General features: G+C 39.6%; 1 protein-coding gene and 1 pseudogene across 7 annotated transcripts in view; both read right to left on the reverse strand.

The window, feature by feature from the left end:
- Positions 1–17,553, reverse strand: part of NMD3 (NMD3 ribosome export adaptor) — a 60,472-nt gene that overhangs the window by 22,896 nt on the left and 20,023 nt on the right. Inside the window, exons 2-5 of one of the 7 annotated variants that reach the window (XM_033122080.1) lie at positions 12,859–12,904; positions 5,683–5,739; positions 4,664–4,798; positions 3,403–3,499 (exon numbers count right to left, since the gene is read on the reverse strand). In XM_033122080.1, the coding sequence (XP_032977971.1) occupies positions 3,403–3,499; positions 4,664–4,798; positions 5,683–5,726 (276 nt within the window). In that variant the 5' untranslated portion in view covers positions 5,727–5,739; positions 12,859–12,904. Of the gene's footprint in view, positions 1–3,402; positions 3,500–4,663; positions 4,799–5,682; positions 5,740–5,787; positions 6,037–6,057; positions 6,163–6,285; positions 6,416–9,287; positions 9,556–12,858; positions 12,905–17,553 lie in introns of those variants that run through there. The other 6 variants (XM_033122072.1, XM_033122064.1, XM_033122097.1 and 3 more) reach the window with 6 other exon arrangements.
- Positions 7,032–8,577, reverse strand: LOC117031684 (40S ribosomal protein SA-like; annotated as a pseudogene).

Below are 17,553 nucleotides of genomic sequence, written 5' to 3' on the forward strand. Positions count from 1 at the left end.
CATTTGGATTCAGACATTTGAGTTTAAGAGGATTTATCTATGAGATATCCAAGTGAAGCTGTTCAGTGGGTAATGAGATACCTATTTGGCCTGGAGCTCTATGGAGAAATCAGAGCTGTAACAGATTTGGAAGACGGCAGAAGGCAGATGATAATTTAATTAAGTCCTGTCTGGTGAGAGCTAGACTAGCTACTGTAGATGCAGCACTCCAGAGTAAAACTCTCCTCACACGACTGGCTTCCCACCAAAACAAACCCTAGTAGTCAACAAGCCACACCAGCTACAGAGGGGGACAGGCAGCTCCTATTCCCTGTCTCCATCTGCAGGGTCAAGAGGAAGTCCCACGGGCACTGACTGCCTTTCCCCTGGCCTCCAACCTCCATCTACAGGAATGGAAGAGGACCCTCGACATCTACTTCTCCATTCCCTAACCCGGCCTCACCACACTATCTGTCCTCAAACAACCAGGACTAATCAACTTTACTGGCCCTTTATCCTTCCTTACCATTGGCCCAGACACCTCAGTCACCCCTCATCTCCCTCCCTCCAAACTCCATGTGGTTCCACATGTTACCTGTTCTGTCCCATCTAACATTCCTCCCCAAATCCTGAAACCCTTTTACTGTGCCCTCTGGAACTTAACATTCACTAACAACAAAACCTCCGAAATCCTCAATCTCTTTGCTGAACCTTCCCTTCACCATCTAGATCTCCTGAATATACACTGCTCCCCCTACAGCTAATTAAAGTAATGACTGCTATTTTTCTCATTTTCTTCCTCCCTGCAACAGGAGCCAGACAGGTGTCCTCTTTGCTCTTAAATTGCTCATTCCAAACCATTCTGCCTGCCTCCTCCTTACATATACCCAGCTTTGAATATGAAGTCTTCAGACTACGCCATCCACCTCTCTCTTTCTTAGAGTCATCTGTGAATCCTTGGGTCACCTGCTCTCATTCCTCAAAGATCTTAGCCCTGGCTCACTGTCACTCTTTTCAACAATATTAATACTTAATGATTTCAATATCCTCATAAATGATCCTCAAAATATGCCAGCCTCTCCATTCTTTGAGTTCCTTACCCCCCCAAGATCCTATCCCCCTTTTATTACTGATAACTGAAACCCCTCCAAAATCTCAAATCTAAACACCCTACTCCCTATCACCTTTCTTTCCAGCTCATTCTCTCCAGTTCCTGAACACCAAAAACCCTTTAATCTACTGCAACCTACAATCTAATTCATCTTACCTTTTCATTATCCTTCATACCTACTCACCTCCATCCTAACCCTGCTTAATTTCAAGATCAGTATCATTCCCATGCACATACTCAATTCCCTTGGTCCCTCTCTCACTTCACTTAGTCACTTGGCTAAATCAATCTTGGTTAAATCCAACGCTCTATCTGCTCTATGCCTTACCTAGGCAGGTGATTGGGCTAGAGAAATATTAACTTTTGCACCAACCTAATAAATACGCACCATGTTAGTCTTTAAGTTTACGACAGTAACTCTTAGGCACTGCCCAGCAACCAACCATACATCATTCTGATACATTCTCCCACTCTCCTAGAGACCTATTTCATACCTTTCCCTTTCTCCTCAAACATCTAATAACAGTTCTATAAATTTAGCAATGTGGAGATCCTTAATGACTTTTCCTCATAGCTACTGCCCATGCTTCTGTTTTCTCAATTGAAAAAAGGAATCAGATTTTACAGAAACTCCCAAATACCAACACTTTCTCTTCTGTTACCACAGATGTACTGTCCATGCTCCTATCAAGACCAACCTCTAGAATGCCCCAATAGAGAGCAGAGATCTTTGTTTTGTTCCATGAAATATGCCAGGCTCCCAAAATGGGCCTGGTGAAGAGTAAGTGCCAAATGTTTGTTGGATGAAAAAGTATTCTACTAGTATGCTATATCCTATCTTTTTTCCACTCCTTAAGGACACCCCCAGCCAATTATTGTCTCTTTGCAGTTTTACATGTTTTCCCCTCTGTACTTTATCATTTGTACAGCATCACTTTATCATTTGTACAGCATACAGTACTTTATCACTTGTATCAGCTTACAAACAGTACTTTCATCTCATACACATATATTAGTGAATCCTGACTAGCTTCAAAATCGATCTAGACTCTGTCCACTTCTCACCACCTCCACTATTGATCCAAATACCATCATTTCTCATGATTATTACAATTGCTTCCTTCCTAAAGGTCCCCACTTCCACCTCCCTCAAATCACAGCAGCCAGAGGGATCCTGATAAACTGTAAATCATTCATCTCACTGCGTATTACACTCAGAGTGAAAGTCCTTATAAGGCCTGACCTACTCTGACTTTCCATGTCTTCTCTGGCTTCATCCCCAACTATTTTTCCCCCTCCCCACTCCACTCTAAACATACAGGTATGCTCCAGCCTCTGGCCTCTACACTTGTTTTCTCTATCCATGATGCTTATTTCCAGATTTGTACAGATCTCTTTCCCTTACTGCCTTTAATACTTACTCAAATGTCACCTTATTGGTGAGGCCTCCCCTAACCACTGTATTTTAAATCGCACCCCTTCCCTGTGAAGTTCTTATCACCCTTCCTGGTTTGTCCCACCACAGAATTTATACCTTTTAATATACCTACTTATTTTGTTCATTGTCTACCCCACACCCTCCCCTCCAACTAGAATAAAAATTCTTTAAGGCAGGGATTTTTGTCTCTCTCAGTCACTGCCATAGCCCCAACACCAAAAGCAGGTTGGCAAGTTGACACATAAACATCTGCTGAATGACCTGATGAATTATTAAGGCTCACTAGATATTTGACAAAAGCAAAAAGACCAAGTTACACAAAAAACTGACTCCAGACCAAAAAAACAGACAGACAAATCAGAAAATAAAAGGAAGTGTTGAAAAAAACTTCAAGCTATTAACAAACCTTCAGAAAAATTCAAGAACAGCCTGCATCAAGAACACCAAAGACTCTCAACTTAAAAATATTAGACATTTATGCACTGACTTTAAGTAACAGGCACAAATATTTCCTTTTCAGATCAGTAATGAAAACATAAAAAAACTGAATACCATAGCCTTAATACTATACCCTCCTAAATTAAGTTTAGCGATAGTTTTATATTATCAAAAAAAATAACTGAACATAAGAGATTCTCAATAAATGACAAAAATAATCTCAATTTTTTAAAGCAAAAATAAATTTCTCATTTTCATGAAAAAAAGGAACATATATAACTTTAAAAATGAAAATAGCATTTGTAGTACAGTGCTTACCAACAGTAACACTTAATAGCTACTTTTTAAAAAATTATTCATACAAGGATTTTCCGAAAAGGAGAGATTAAAAAAAAAAAAACACACGTACAAAAATGATTTTAGCTATTTGACCTACCTTACTCAGAGGAGCTTTGATTTTTTTCAAACACAAAGCAAGAAGTTCCCTGGATTCTAATGCACATTGTATCCAAGTTGCTGGTGGCTGGAAATATCTGAGAGAGAAGATAATATACTGAAACTCAGCAGCTCTCAAGGAGAAACAAAATTTTCCACCTTAATTTCCATGCAGATATAACACTGATTATTAAGCAGATATAATAATTATACACGGTTGACCTGAAGTACTTAACCCAAATATATTTTAATAATTCTAGAAAACTTTTAATTAGACCAGTAGCTTTAGTTAAAAGGTAAAATTGTGGGTATCTGAGAGAGCCAATCTGAAATAACCTATTAAAGAGATCTTCAAGCATCAGCAAGAATTTCAATGAAGAAGACAAAATTACCTAAAGTTCCTTGAAACTATGCTCCAAAAAACAGGTAAAAAATCATCTCAAAATGGCATTAAAATGGTTTATAATGTACATCTATAATGCTCGAGAACTGTTTATTTCTCACACACAAAAAAAGATAAATTAGTACCTCATACTATGTATCAACAATAGTTCCGACTATTCATCTATTTCAAGTCTTTCCAAATTTTAATTGTAAAACGCAAGTTTTAAAATTTTACATAAAACCTAGTGACTAAATTAAAACTTAAATCCCTTGTGCATGTGCTTTAAGTTTTTTAGTCCAGCCAACCCAGGACTTAGAACATTGACTAGCACATAGTAAGTGCTCAAAAAATGCTTGTTAAACACATACCGTGTTTCCCTGAAAATAAGACCTAGCTAGACAATCAGTTCTAATGCATCTTTTGGAGCAAAAAGTAATACAAGACCCGGTCTTATTTTACTATAAGACCGGGTCCAATATAATATAAGACCCAATTGGTCTTATATCACATAAGACTTGGTATAATATAATATAATACCGGGTCTTGTATTAATTTTTGCTCCAAAAGATGCATTAAAGCTGATTGTCCGGCTAGGTCTTATTTTCAGGGAAACAGTGTACTTCTTCTAAATGTGTTACTTTAAGTATCTAATAAAGCCCCTTTGCTTTGATGATAAAATTAAGGCATAGAGAGGTTAACCAGCCAAGAGTTTCAAAAAGCTAGTTTGTGGGGAATACCACAAAGATACCAACATATCTAAAAATTAAATCTCAATTACATGCACTTTATTTATATATCCTGGTAATCTCAGCACATCCTGGTGCACTCCTATATGTAAATCTCAACTTTAAGTAGGATAAATAGTATCGCACCATACCTTTGGCATTGTTTGCAGAAAGATATAGAGACCTGCTTCGGAATGCCTTGGCTGATGTCTACTTTACTTCGCAAACAGGCCACACAAATATTGGCAGGATTTGGACTAATTGGGACACCACACTCACAGCACAAGCTTAAATAAATAAAACATAAATTTTTCAATTAGATTTCATAAATGCACAAGTTAAATTTAAAAACTATCAAACAAACAAAAGCCTTCAAGTTGGACCATAATATCTGCCCTCTTTTAAAACTGACTTAGAGCAATCTTCAAAGGTGCAGTAGATAAAGAATAACCTTGGAACACTGAGGTAAAAAAAACAAGGATGGCCACAATTTGAAAAATCCTCAAAATATGGCCAACTTCTAAAGGGTCTAGAAAGTCTAAATTATTTCTAACAGTAATCATTCAACAGCTTTATAACCTAAAAGCAATTTTTTTAAATCCTCACTGGGACTAATGAAATGTAAACATTTACCTAGAGCAAACAAAATTTTAAAGGACTGAACAAGTATCATGTAGTGATTCAGTATAACTGATGAGTCTCATGATCCAAGGTGCACTGGGGGCAGAAAACGTTTAAAAATCACTGACATTGCCCAAAAGAATGCTCTATAACATGTGATGTGCAATATGGTGGCCACCAGGGACATGTGATTATTGCAGACTTGAAATGTGGCCAGAACAACTGAGGAATTGAATAATTTTATTTCACTTTTATTACCTTATATGTAAATAATACATGTGGCTAACCGCTACTGTTCCTATTGGACAGTGCCAATCTAGAAAAACGTATGACAAATGTATTAACACTCAAAGCAAACATGTACTACAACAAATTTTCCAAGTAAAAATGAATTCGATTTTTCTCAGAAAATAGACTTTTCTTTTTTTTTCACTTCAGACAAAAGAATTCCCCTCAAAAAAAGTGTTCCTCAAAGTTAGACGGCAAGTTTCAAAGAATCACTTTAACATCTTTAAATGTAAGGAGATAGGGGAAAAGGGACGTGACTCACATGTGTCCAGGGGTGCGGTCAGTGGATTCTGTCATATACTCCATTGTTCTATAAGCCCTGGTTTTAAAATGAGAATAGTGTGATTTAAGTTATTTGTCTATTTACCTCTTCATACAAGTCTTCCTTCTGCCTCTCTGAATAAGGCAGCTAAGCCTCACAAAGAAACAAGTAAGAAAAACCAATTATATTTGGTAACTTTGGAAGAAGTAACTTCTTTAACAATCAAAACCAAGCAAATTCTGGAGTTTTCTGCAAGACCCTCCGGCCATTAAACTCAGCCGCTGAGGTCAGGCGGCCCCGGCGGTCCCAGGGCAGAGTCAGCGCGGGCCCGGGTCGCTCCAGACACCCCCACCCTCGCCCCAGCGGCGGCCATGCCTCGGAATGTCGCTGCAGGAGTCCCCGGACGGTGTCACCGCGCCCGTGGGCCACGCACCCGGACCTTGCTTCCCACGAATGAGCCCACACACGGGTTCCGGGCCGGCGGCGGAAACGCTGCGCGCACGTGGCCAGAGGCCGGCCTAAGTCCGGGGAGACCGCCCCACTCTCTTCAGCTACCCCGCGCGACAGCAGCCCGGGTCTCGGTCCCTAGAACCTACTTCGTACCTCTGGGCAGAGCCCAGGTTTGCTGAAAAACTGCAACAAAACCAACCGTCGCCGCCGCCTGAGCGGCCACCACAGCCGGCTCCAGTACGATGAATATCTCGCGAGAGAAGAGCTCCAAATCTCGCGGGCCGAGAACTGAGAGTGAGAGGGGGCGGGAGGGGCGGAGAAAGGGGAGGGCACAGGCGAGCAGTGCCGGCGCGAGTCGGGGTGGGGCGGGAGGATTGACAGCTGGGAAGGCGCCTGGACAAAAGACCTGGGGTGCCCTCATCCTTTGTTGCCTGAGACTTATGCATACTTTACAGCACCTCTGTTAGGTTTTGTTCCTTGCCGATTTCCCCAGACCAGAGTTCACTCCAAGCCATCCTCTGAGGTTGGTATTCCGTGAAACTGTTTTATGTTTAACAGGAGAATAAGGTGGCCTGTGAGCAGGCCAGTTTCAGAATGTCAGGGACTGCTTCTCTCTCTCTCTCTCTCTCTCTCTCTCTCTCTCTCCACTTCTTCAATACCCTATTTGACTTGGCACCAAGTGCCACAATGCCAGGTTGCCAGGCACTGAATATACAACAGTGAACAACACTGACGTGGTCCCTGGCCTAATGGAGCTTAAACGATTTACAGATGAAGCCGATATACCAAGTGATTAAGTAATTTGCTAAGAGCTCTGTAGCAAGAAAGTGGAAGAACCGGGACCTGAACTAAGTTTCTCTGACTCTGTACCCATGACCTCACCACCATACCAGGCTGCCTGCCTTTCTGAGGCTCAGGCTGTCTGAAAAGAATGTGTGTGTGTGTTTTTAAGAAACTTTATTTTCCAGCAACCTTATTTGCATTTTCTGTTTAAGAGTCTGTGGAAGAACTGCTTAAAATCACTCAGCGGTTGTTTCTATCCATTCAGCGACCTGAGCAGTGGGAGCTGCAGACCAGTTTTCAGTGGCAGCGAAGCATTCCAGTCTTCAGTGGACAACTGCTGGATGGGCACAGAGGGCCCCTGCACGCCTTCAGACGGGTCTGTCACCTCAGGTTGAGTAGCAGTCAATTCAGGACCTGGAGCAGTCCATTCACCCTGAAAATTCTCCTTAGTTATTGCCTTTTTTCGTAGCGGCCCTCTCTTCCTTTTCAGTCTCCAGGATCTCTGTAGAAGTAGAGATCAGGCCTGGCCTCCTACGGGTATTCATGGGAGATGGTGCCGCCCATGTTCAGCACCTCCCAGGCCAGCATCCGCCACATCAGACCGACTGAGTGTGCCCCCTTCTGGTTGCATGGGATGGCAATGTCCACATAGTGCAGAGGAGAGTCTGTGTTACAGCGCAGTGGTCAGCAAGTTAACGTAAGTCGCCTCTGTGAGATGCTAATGGTCGGCCCTGGATCAGTAACCACCAGAAGACACTGCTCCCTGAAGGCTGATTGGATCTGGTTAGCAGCCAGCAATAGAAGTAGCCCTGGTGACAGCAGCAAACTACACAACTCGCTGGCCAGCATTCCTGAAGGATATGACACTGACATCAACTGAGTTTTCAATGGCAAAAAGTGGCACGAGCTGCCAGCAGAAGCTTCTCCCAGGTTCTTTTCAGATTTATGAGATAATGCCATTACTTTGCCCTTTATAGATGTACTGTTCCATTTGGCACTCAAGGTTGGTGCCACCTAACTGGGTGCTGGTGCAAGGAATTTGAGGACATCCTCCTCTTTCATTTGCAAGACATGAAGACCTCCAGACATTGTGAAAGTTTCCCTTTAAATTATAATGGGGAACCCAAACAACAAGGCCATATGGACCCCTCTCTGGTTAGCATGGAAAGGCCACACAGGCTTTTGATAAAAGAAATACCTATGTGGCAGACAGTACCTATATTTCTTCTCCTACCTCCCTCCTGTCAATACTAAGATCTCCATATGTCAGAGTTAAGTGCTTGGTGTCAACTATCTCTGCCACAAACCTAGGATGAGCTTGCTAGGATTGTTATCAGAGTGGGATAATTTTGGCAAATTACACGAGAGAGAAACTCATTTTGCACTTTTTATTTAATCCTCAAATCTCACCTTGGAAAAATGGGTGTTCTTGTCTCATAAGTCCTCACATTCAGGATATCTGTCTTTATTGAAATCTTAACTTTAGTGTGTTTTTACAAATTTAAATTCTGTGTGTTTGACTTCAGTATTAAATTGGAATTCCTAAAAGGACTAGATAACTATGAACTCCTCGCAACTTATAGGTTCATTTTTCCAGATTCATTATCCACAAACTCATCAAAAAAACTTTTTTAAAATCAGAATCCATAAAATCTCTTTCAACCAATTAAGATAAACATAAATATTGATTTTTATCTCTTTTGTTTTAGATTACAGTATAACTTCTTGAAGATCGATTGAATGAGTGTTTTAAAAGAAGTACAGTTTTATTAATTTTAAGTATCTTCAATCAATGAAATTCTACATAAAACTTTCAAATGCGTAATATGATTTTTCCACACTATCAAATGTGATAGCACACTTGGGATATCAAGATATCATTAACTGGAGATTAGTGCAGGAGAGGTTTATTAGGGAGTACACTTAGAATCAACACCTGTGGAAAGGATGGAACGGAATCACAACTGCTATGCAGTCTGATGGACCTCACATCTGTCAGAATGGCCATCATTAATAAATCAAAAACCAAGTGTTGACAAGGATTTGAGAAAAGGGAACCTTCGTGCACTGTTGGTGGGATTGCAAATTGGTGGAGCCACAATGGACAACAGTTTGGAGATTCCTCAAAAAATTTTAAAAAGAACTACCTTATGACCCAGCTATTCCACTCCTGGGTTTTTATCCAAAGAAATCCAAAACACTAATTCGAAAAGATATATGCACCCCTATGTTCACTACAGTGCTATTTACAATCACCAAGATATGGAAATAACCAAAATGCCAATTAATAGATGACTGGATAAAGAAGAAGTGGTACATATGCATATATACAATGAAATATTACTCTGTCATAGAAAAGAATGAAATCTTACCATTTGCAACAACATGGATGGACCTTAGAGGGTATTATGCTATGTGAAATAAGTCAGACTGAGAAAGACAAATTCCAGATGATCTCACTTATAGGTGGAATCTAAAAAACGAAATAAACAAACAAAACGAAAACAGACTTATAGATACAGAAAACAAACTGATAGTTTCTAGATGGGAAGGGAATTGAGAGGCTGGGTGAGAAAAGTGAAGAGATTAAGAAGTACTAATTGGTAGTTACAAAATAGTCACGGGGATGTAAAGTACAGTATGGGGAAAATAATAACATTGTAAAAACTATGAAGTGTCAGATGGGTTCTAGATTTATCGGGGGGATCACCTCATAAATTATATAAATGTCTAACCAATACACTGTATACCTGAAACTAATATAGAATAATATTGAATGCCAACTATAAAAATAATAGCAATGGGATATAAAGTACAGCACAGGGAATACAGTCAATAATATTGTAATAACTATGTACAGTGTCAGGTGGGTAGTAGACTTATTGGGGTTGTCACTTTGCGAAGTATATAATGTCTAATCACTATGCTGTTTTGGTACACCTGAAACTAATAAAAAATCAGTTGTATTTACAAACACTAGCAATGAACATGAGACACTGAAATTAAAAATACAATACCATTTACAGTTACTCAAAAAATGAAAAACTTAGGTAAGTCTAACAAAACATGTACAAAACTTATATGCTGAAAACTAAAAAATGCTGATGAAAGAAATCAAAGATCTAAATACTCATAGGTGGAGAGACATGCCCTATTCATGGACTAAAAGACCAAACTAGTAAAGATGTCAATTCTCTTCAAATTAACATATACATTTAATTCAATTCCTGTCAAAATTCCAGTAAGATTTTTTTGTAGACATAGACAAGGTTATTATCAAATTTATATAGAAAAGCAAAGAAAATGGAATAGCTAAAACAATTTGGAAATAAAAATGAAGTGGGAGGAATCCTTTCACCCAATTTTAAGATTTATTAAATTTAAGATCTTGAGCTACAATATTCAAGATCGTATGATATTGGTGGTGGAATAAACACATAGATCACCGGAACAGAATAAAAAAAAAAAAAAAAAACAGAAATAGACCTCCCACAAATATACTCAATTGATTTTTGAAAAAAAGTGCAAGAGAAATTCAAAGGAGGAAAGCTGGTCTTTTCAACACATGGTGCTGGAGCAAGTGGATATCCATCCACATGCAAATAAATAAATAAACCTTGACATAGGTCTCACACCTCCTATAAAAATTCACTCAAAATGGGTCACTGATGTAGGATGAAATGTAAAACAATAAAACTTTTACAAAAAAACCCAGAAGAAAATCTCTGGGATGGAGGACTAGTCAAATACATGACTCCAAAAGCATGATTCATAAAAGGAAAAATTGTTAAGCTGAATATCATCAAAATTAAAAACTTGCCTTGTTGAAAGACCCTGTTAAGAGGATTTAAAAAACAAGCCACAGAGAGGGAGAAAAATATGTGTAAACTGTATCCAAGAAAGGACTAGTACCTTAAATATATAAAGAACTCTCAAAATTTAAACATGAAAAAAATCTAATTAGAAAATGGGCAAAAGACATCAAGAGACATTTCACTGAAGAGGATATCCAGTAGTCAAATAAGCACATATGAAGATGTTTAATGTCATTAGCCATTAGGGGTATGCAAATAAAAAGTATAATGAAATATCACTACCCATCTGTCAGATTGTCAGAATAGCTAAAATAAAAAGTAGTGATAACACCATGTGCTGGCAAGGATGTGAAGAAACTGGATCGCTCATACACTGTTGCTGGGAATGCAAAATAGTGTAGCCACTCTAGAAACAACTGGAAGTTAAAAAAAAAGACAAAAAATATTAATACAACTACCATACAACCTAGCAATTGTACTCCTAAGCATTTATCCTGATGAAATAATAACTTATGTTGATATAAAAACCTGTACATGAATGTTTATAGCAGCTTTATTTGTAATAGCCCAACAACCCAGGTATCTTTCAAAGGGTGAATGATTAAACCAACTGTGTTACATCCACACCATGCAATACCATTCAGCAAAAGAGGAAATGAACTACAGTATTGTACAAACAACAACCTGGTGAATCTCCAGGGAATTCTGCTGAGTGAATAAAAGCCAATTCGAAAAGGTTACATACCGTATGATTCCATCTATATAACATTCTTCAATTGACAAAAGTAAAGAGCTGGAGAACAGATTAGTGGTTGCCAGAAATTAAGAATGAGGCAAAGGGCAGGAAGGAAATAGGTGTAGCTATAAAAGGACAACATGAAGGATCCTGTGGTGATGGAACTGTTCCGTATTTTGTCTGTATCCATGTCACTATGCCAGTTGCGATACTGTAGTCAAGTTTTGCAAGATGCTACTATCGTAGGGAACAGGTTAAAGGGTTCAGGGAATCCCAGTTTTGTTTCTTACAAGCGCATGTGAATCTACAATTATCACAAAGTTTTTAAAAGTTTGATTTTTTTTAAAATATAAGGTACATTTTTTCGCTTAAGGAAAACAACTCCCTGGTTTTATCTCTTGTAATAATTTTTTTCACAAGGCTTCCTTCCACACCTTTGTCTTCATTGTTGGATGGCTGACTAACCCCATACACACGCCCCTTCTCCCCAGTCTCCTTACCACTAGGAGCAACCATGAGATACAATTTTGGCCAGCAGGTTACAAGGGGGAATCTATTGGGCATCTTCCAGGACTGCACAACTTGAGCTTTCTTAATAAAAGGCACAGACCCAGTGGGTAGGCCATTTTGCCCTCACTCTTTGTTCCTTTGTCCTTCTGTCTGCTTCCTGTCTGGAATGCAAATGTGATGCCTGGTGATACAGCAGCCCTGTCCTGACCATAAGGCAACAAGCAATAGGGCAAATGCCATCATGCTAAGGATGGTGAGGCAGAGAGCTAGAAAGAGCCTGTGACTTGGCTGCCTCATTATGTGCTGGCACCAACGCTGGGCTGTCCATTTTAGAGTTCTTACTATTTAAGGGGAGGACGGGGGGGAAACCACCATATTTGTTTAAGCCACTCTTGGCCAGGTTTCTCACTCACAGGAGATTCTCAGCAGGGCTGATATACTTTGCCTATCTTATAAAGACTGTTATAAGGGTGGAAAGCATGGTAGCTACTTAATAATTCTTTGTGTGTTCCAGAAACCAAATTGCTGATACAGTATTTTATGTTTCTTATTCTCCTCAGCTTGGCCTGAATTTGTATTGTAATCAGACTCTTGCCAATTCTTCTAATTGAATTGGGCTTTTCTTGTAACTCAGACAGCTCAGAGTTTTTTAATGGTCTTCCTAAGCCATTCTAGCCCTGGGCAGTCTCCCTTCTTTGACCTCACAGTACTTAACTGTCTGCCCCTCCCATTTGCAAATTCATCATGCACTGCCCCATGAGACTTCTCATACAGCTGTCACAGAAGAATCAATGTTTAGAGTTGGAAGTGACATTAAATGTCATATTCCCCAGCCACCTCAGTGCATGTGAATCGTGGCTTAACTCTTGGATTTTTCTTTACCTCTTCTTCAGTTTACAGCTTATCGTCCCAACTAGATCTCAAGCTCCTAGAGGAAAGATAAAGAATAAATATTTCTTGCTAGATGCTACAAACCAGACACCCTACACTCACTGTTTAATTTTCACAATGGTCCTGTGAAGTAAGCACTAATTCCCACTTGACAGATTGAAGGAAAAAAAAAAAAGATGAAGCTCAGAGAGATTATTACTTAGCAAAAAGGTATGGTACCTAGAAAGAGGAGAAGCTCAGATTCTGACTCAGGTCTTAAGATAGTAAGCATCTTTAACCTCCTTCTAGGCTGCTAAACGGCTTGATTAGATTTTGCCTTTTGGAGTTCTTCAACCTTTAAACTTCAAGAAATTCTGCATTCTGTTCACAGGCTTTCCCTCTTTCAAGAGATTGACAATGTATCTGTGATATTGTAATTTATGATAAAATTGTATATTTGGTCTTGATCCCCTGACACATGGCTCCTAAAACCCTTGTATACTCCTAAGTGATAAGCCCACGAGGAGCAACTTCATTCTATTGCGGGACTCTGGCTGGGCTCCTGGATGACTCCTAGATGCCCCCCCATCTTGGTCACCACAAAGACCAAGCCATGAGCAGAAGCTTGGAATTTTCAGCCCCACCCCCTCATCTTCCAGGGAGCGGAGAGGGGCTGAAAACTGAGTTAATAATTGGTCATGCCTACATGAGGAAGCCTCTCATGTAAGTGAGGGGTTCAGAGAGCTTCCAGGTGGGTGAACACGTCCATATACCAGCAGGAAGACAAGCTTCCTCCATATACCCCGCTTCCTGGAGACAAGCTCCCAGATCTCACCTTATGTATTTCTTCATCTGGCTCTTTTATCTCCTTTCATAAACTGGTAAATGTGTTTCCCTGAGTTCTGTGAGCCACTCTAGCAAATCAACATAACCTGAGGAGGGGCTTGTGGAAACCGCCGATGTGTAGCCAAGTCCAACAGGAATTGTGGGCAACCTGGGGACCTACTATGTGCAACTGTCTTCTGAAGGGGCAGGGGAGCAGTCTTGTAGAACTGAGTACCTAACCTGTGAGATCTGACAGTTAAATTGTAGGACACCCAGCTGGTGTCCTGGAGAACTGCTTGGTGTGGGGAGAGATACCCCCACACATTTGGTGACCAGAAGTGTTATGAGTATGGCAGGAGTGTGAGAGTAGAGGAGAAACACAGAAGAACTAGGTTTTTCCAACTCAGTACCTACCACCCAAATGAGATAATGGTTCTTTGTGTTTAATGCTGATGTTTTTTAAATGCAGTGCTGATAGAAGAAAAATATTATACTTTTTTTTGTTTTAGCAGGAAAATTGTTAAATATCTCTTGTGGTAATATTTTGGAGCAAAAATACATATATTGGTAAGTTAATGCAGAACAGTTTTTGTTCTGTCGGAACAGCAGCAAACAGCAGGGATTTGCAGAGAATATCTTTAAGCTCACCAATTAGTATCTTTATTTTTCATCTGCAACATTCCCTAATTTAATCTGGGCCTAGCTGATTTTTTATTTGGACTCTGAAGCCTTACAGCTGCATTACCTTTTTGCAGAACTTCTCTAATGCTAGATTTGTGATTACAATGCAGGTATAAGTTTCTTTAATACCATTGCTATTGTTTAGGTGACAATATCAGGCAATTGGCTTTGAAGAGTACAGTCCTGTAGCTGTCATCCATCTCTGATATAAAAGACATTTGATTTTCAAAGTGTACAGATAGTTTCTTTACTTCTTTAAAAAAGTATAATTTTCCATTTCTGCATCTTAAAAAGAGCCTGGTCATACTTTTAGATGCATGCTTTTAATTAATGTACTTGTACATGACACCTTTGGAAACATACCTTTGCCTGTATAATCTGAGTTTATTATAACACTCTGACCAAATAATGCTTAAATCTATGAACTTAAGATACTGCACTGAATATCAATTTTTAAAATAACTCCATAAGCTATGGTAATTGGTTTTACATGCTTAAATGTTAACCAAAAATAAATAACCTAGTAAATAAATAAATGTATCTAATAGGCTCCTGTGTATCGTGAGGTCACATAGGCCTCTAGTCACGCAAATGATCATACCTATTAACCATAAGCCTCTGAGGACCAGAGCTATACCTTGTATACCTTTGTATCCATTGGATCTAATACAGTAGAGTCTAATAAACATTTGAAAGATGAATGGATGAATGAATGAATGAATGAATGAATGAATGAATGAATGAATGAATGAGTTTCCTTTAAGTGTAGTCAGGTGACTCTTACCTCTTTGAATTTTTCCAGATTTCCAGCACAATGTTTTGCCCAGAGTAGACACATTTACTGATTGCATGAGTGTTGAAAGAAGGAAAGGGAAAAGTCTTCTTGTCTTTCTCACCAGGCGACACTATTGTTCTAGGTATTTGGAAATACCCATTCTCCAGCCAGCTTGTCACAGGCACCACAGCGTGTCAAGGGCGTAGGCAAGCGTATGCCCTGTGCTCCCCTGACCCTTGCCTTTTCTTTGAACCTGTAGCAACTTGCTAAAGAGTTACTTTACAATTATTCCTCTGTTTAAAATACTGTTTTAAAAAGATAGGATGATGTGTTCCTTTGATAATAAGGAGAAAAAAAATGAAGAAACCTAACTTGTATGGATGCTGTTCATATTTTCTCTTCTCCCACTTCATTTATAAAGGAGTTTATAATTTACCAGGGAGGTGTCAATCTGGTGCGCCACCAAATCCAATTTATGGAAATTTTTGACAGCCTAACATTGGCTTTTTAAAAATAGAATTAATTTATCTAGCACTTAGTATTCTTAGTGAGGAGCAAGAGAAACTGACTCCGGCTAATGAAGCAGAAAGGAATTTGTGAACATGCTCCTGGTTGGCCCCAGAATCCAGAGGAGGGTGGAGGACCAGACTCAGGGTCGTACAGCCAGGAATAGCACCCAAATCACACAGCAGAGCCGACTCATCCAGTCAAGGCCACTCTGGCAGGACACACACCGTAGCCGGCACCTCAGACACAGCTACTGCTGCTGGCACCGAAGTCCCTGTTCCCCTGAGAACGCGATTATTTGGCCACCATAGGGCTTCCCACAGTCCCTGCTTCTTTGTCATCATTAAGTCCGAAGTTCAGGGGAGGCAGCTATAATCAGCAGAGCCTAGATACGTGCGCAGATAGAGGAGACTGGACAGCCGCTAGAGATCAGGGAGAGTTGGGCCACGCAGCCTGCTACCATCCTGTTCCTTTCTTGCTAATTTTCAAAAAACTCCCTCCTACTGCCCCACCTTTGCCCCTTCCACGTACAGAACCCCTAAACAAGCTTAGTAATTTGCACATTCATTGACAAAATTAGCACAGTTGGAAGCACTAAGAAGTCTGATAGCTGGCTGTTCGTGGTAAATATTTATTAGACCATTTTTAGGCAGTGGTAATGCATTCACTTAATATTTATGAATGTAAAATAGAAAGCTTTAAATGGTCTAATGTAGCCCTAAATGGTCTATTGGTTGTGACAGTACTCTTCCAGTAGTCCTTTAAAATTCAGAATTAGCTCCTAAATAGAGACCATGAGTGCCTTCAGAAACCAATTAAAATCTTAATCCCTACATGGAGTGATTTTCCTTGTCTGCATTATTGTCCAGGCTCACTGCTTCCTGGTCCATCAGCTGCACTGTCAACTAAGGCCCTTCTCCAATAAATGCTAATCCATCTAACAGAGTGAGCAATCAAACAGATCACTGAAAATTTACTTGAGTTCAACAAATTCTTGGATACACTCGTTAATTTTCTCAAAAAGCTTCCAAGAGGGTAAGTGGTGGGCCAGAATGTGATATTTATTCATGAGTCGCTTGGCATGTAGTCATAGCCTTAATTTCACATACAAGGAAATGCTTTTAGCTGCAAGCATTTTATCTTCTATTCAAAACACAGCAAAGTCATCCTCTAAAATCTGAGCAATTAATTTATTGCTGAGCTTTAGAGGGTTTTCAATAAAACCCGTCCATGTCAGTAAAAATTATAAACAATTTTATGAACAATTATAAACAATTGCACATGCTACATTCCACATGACAAAACTGCCAAATTTCAACTTAATTTATACTTATTAAGCATAGATCTCAGTGTTAAACTATTCTAGGCAAGGTTATAAACATTGTCTTAACTGTCACTGCAAACACACGAGGTAGATTTAATCCTACTTTACTGATGAGGAAAGCAAAGCTCAAGGTCTATGGGAATTCACAGAGATCACAAAGTTAGAAGGTGGTAAAGCCAGGGTTTGAGCCTGGCTCCTGATCCAAACCAGCTCTCTGCCTCTGCAGAATGATCCAGGGTGACTAAGCATTTCAACATGAAAGAATAGTCAAGGTAGACCAAGCTTTGGAAAGAGATGTATAACATTGAGCCATTCTTCTCTGATTAAAATATAAATTAAGCCAATGATGAAACCAAATTGCTGGGATTTCATTGAGACACGACATCTTGGCACCCCATCATTTAAAACGGGGTTGAAAGGAAGGACGTGTCCAAAGCCAATGGATGTTTCACCCGATGAAAGGCTGCCCCAAAATGAGGAAGGATGGCTAGCTAGATACAAATCTCCTCATATCTTAGTGCATAGGCTTAGAAGGCAAAAATGAATAAACAAAATAAAACAAAACCACATATAAAATAATGATGTCGAAAAGTTG

The sequence above is a fragment of the Rhinolophus ferrumequinum genome, chromosome 2, assembly GCF_004115265.2.
Source record: "Rhinolophus ferrumequinum isolate MPI-CBG mRhiFer1 chromosome 2, mRhiFer1_v1.p, whole genome shotgun sequence".
NCBI lineage: Eukaryota > Metazoa > Chordata > Mammalia > Chiroptera > Rhinolophidae > Rhinolophus > Rhinolophus ferrumequinum.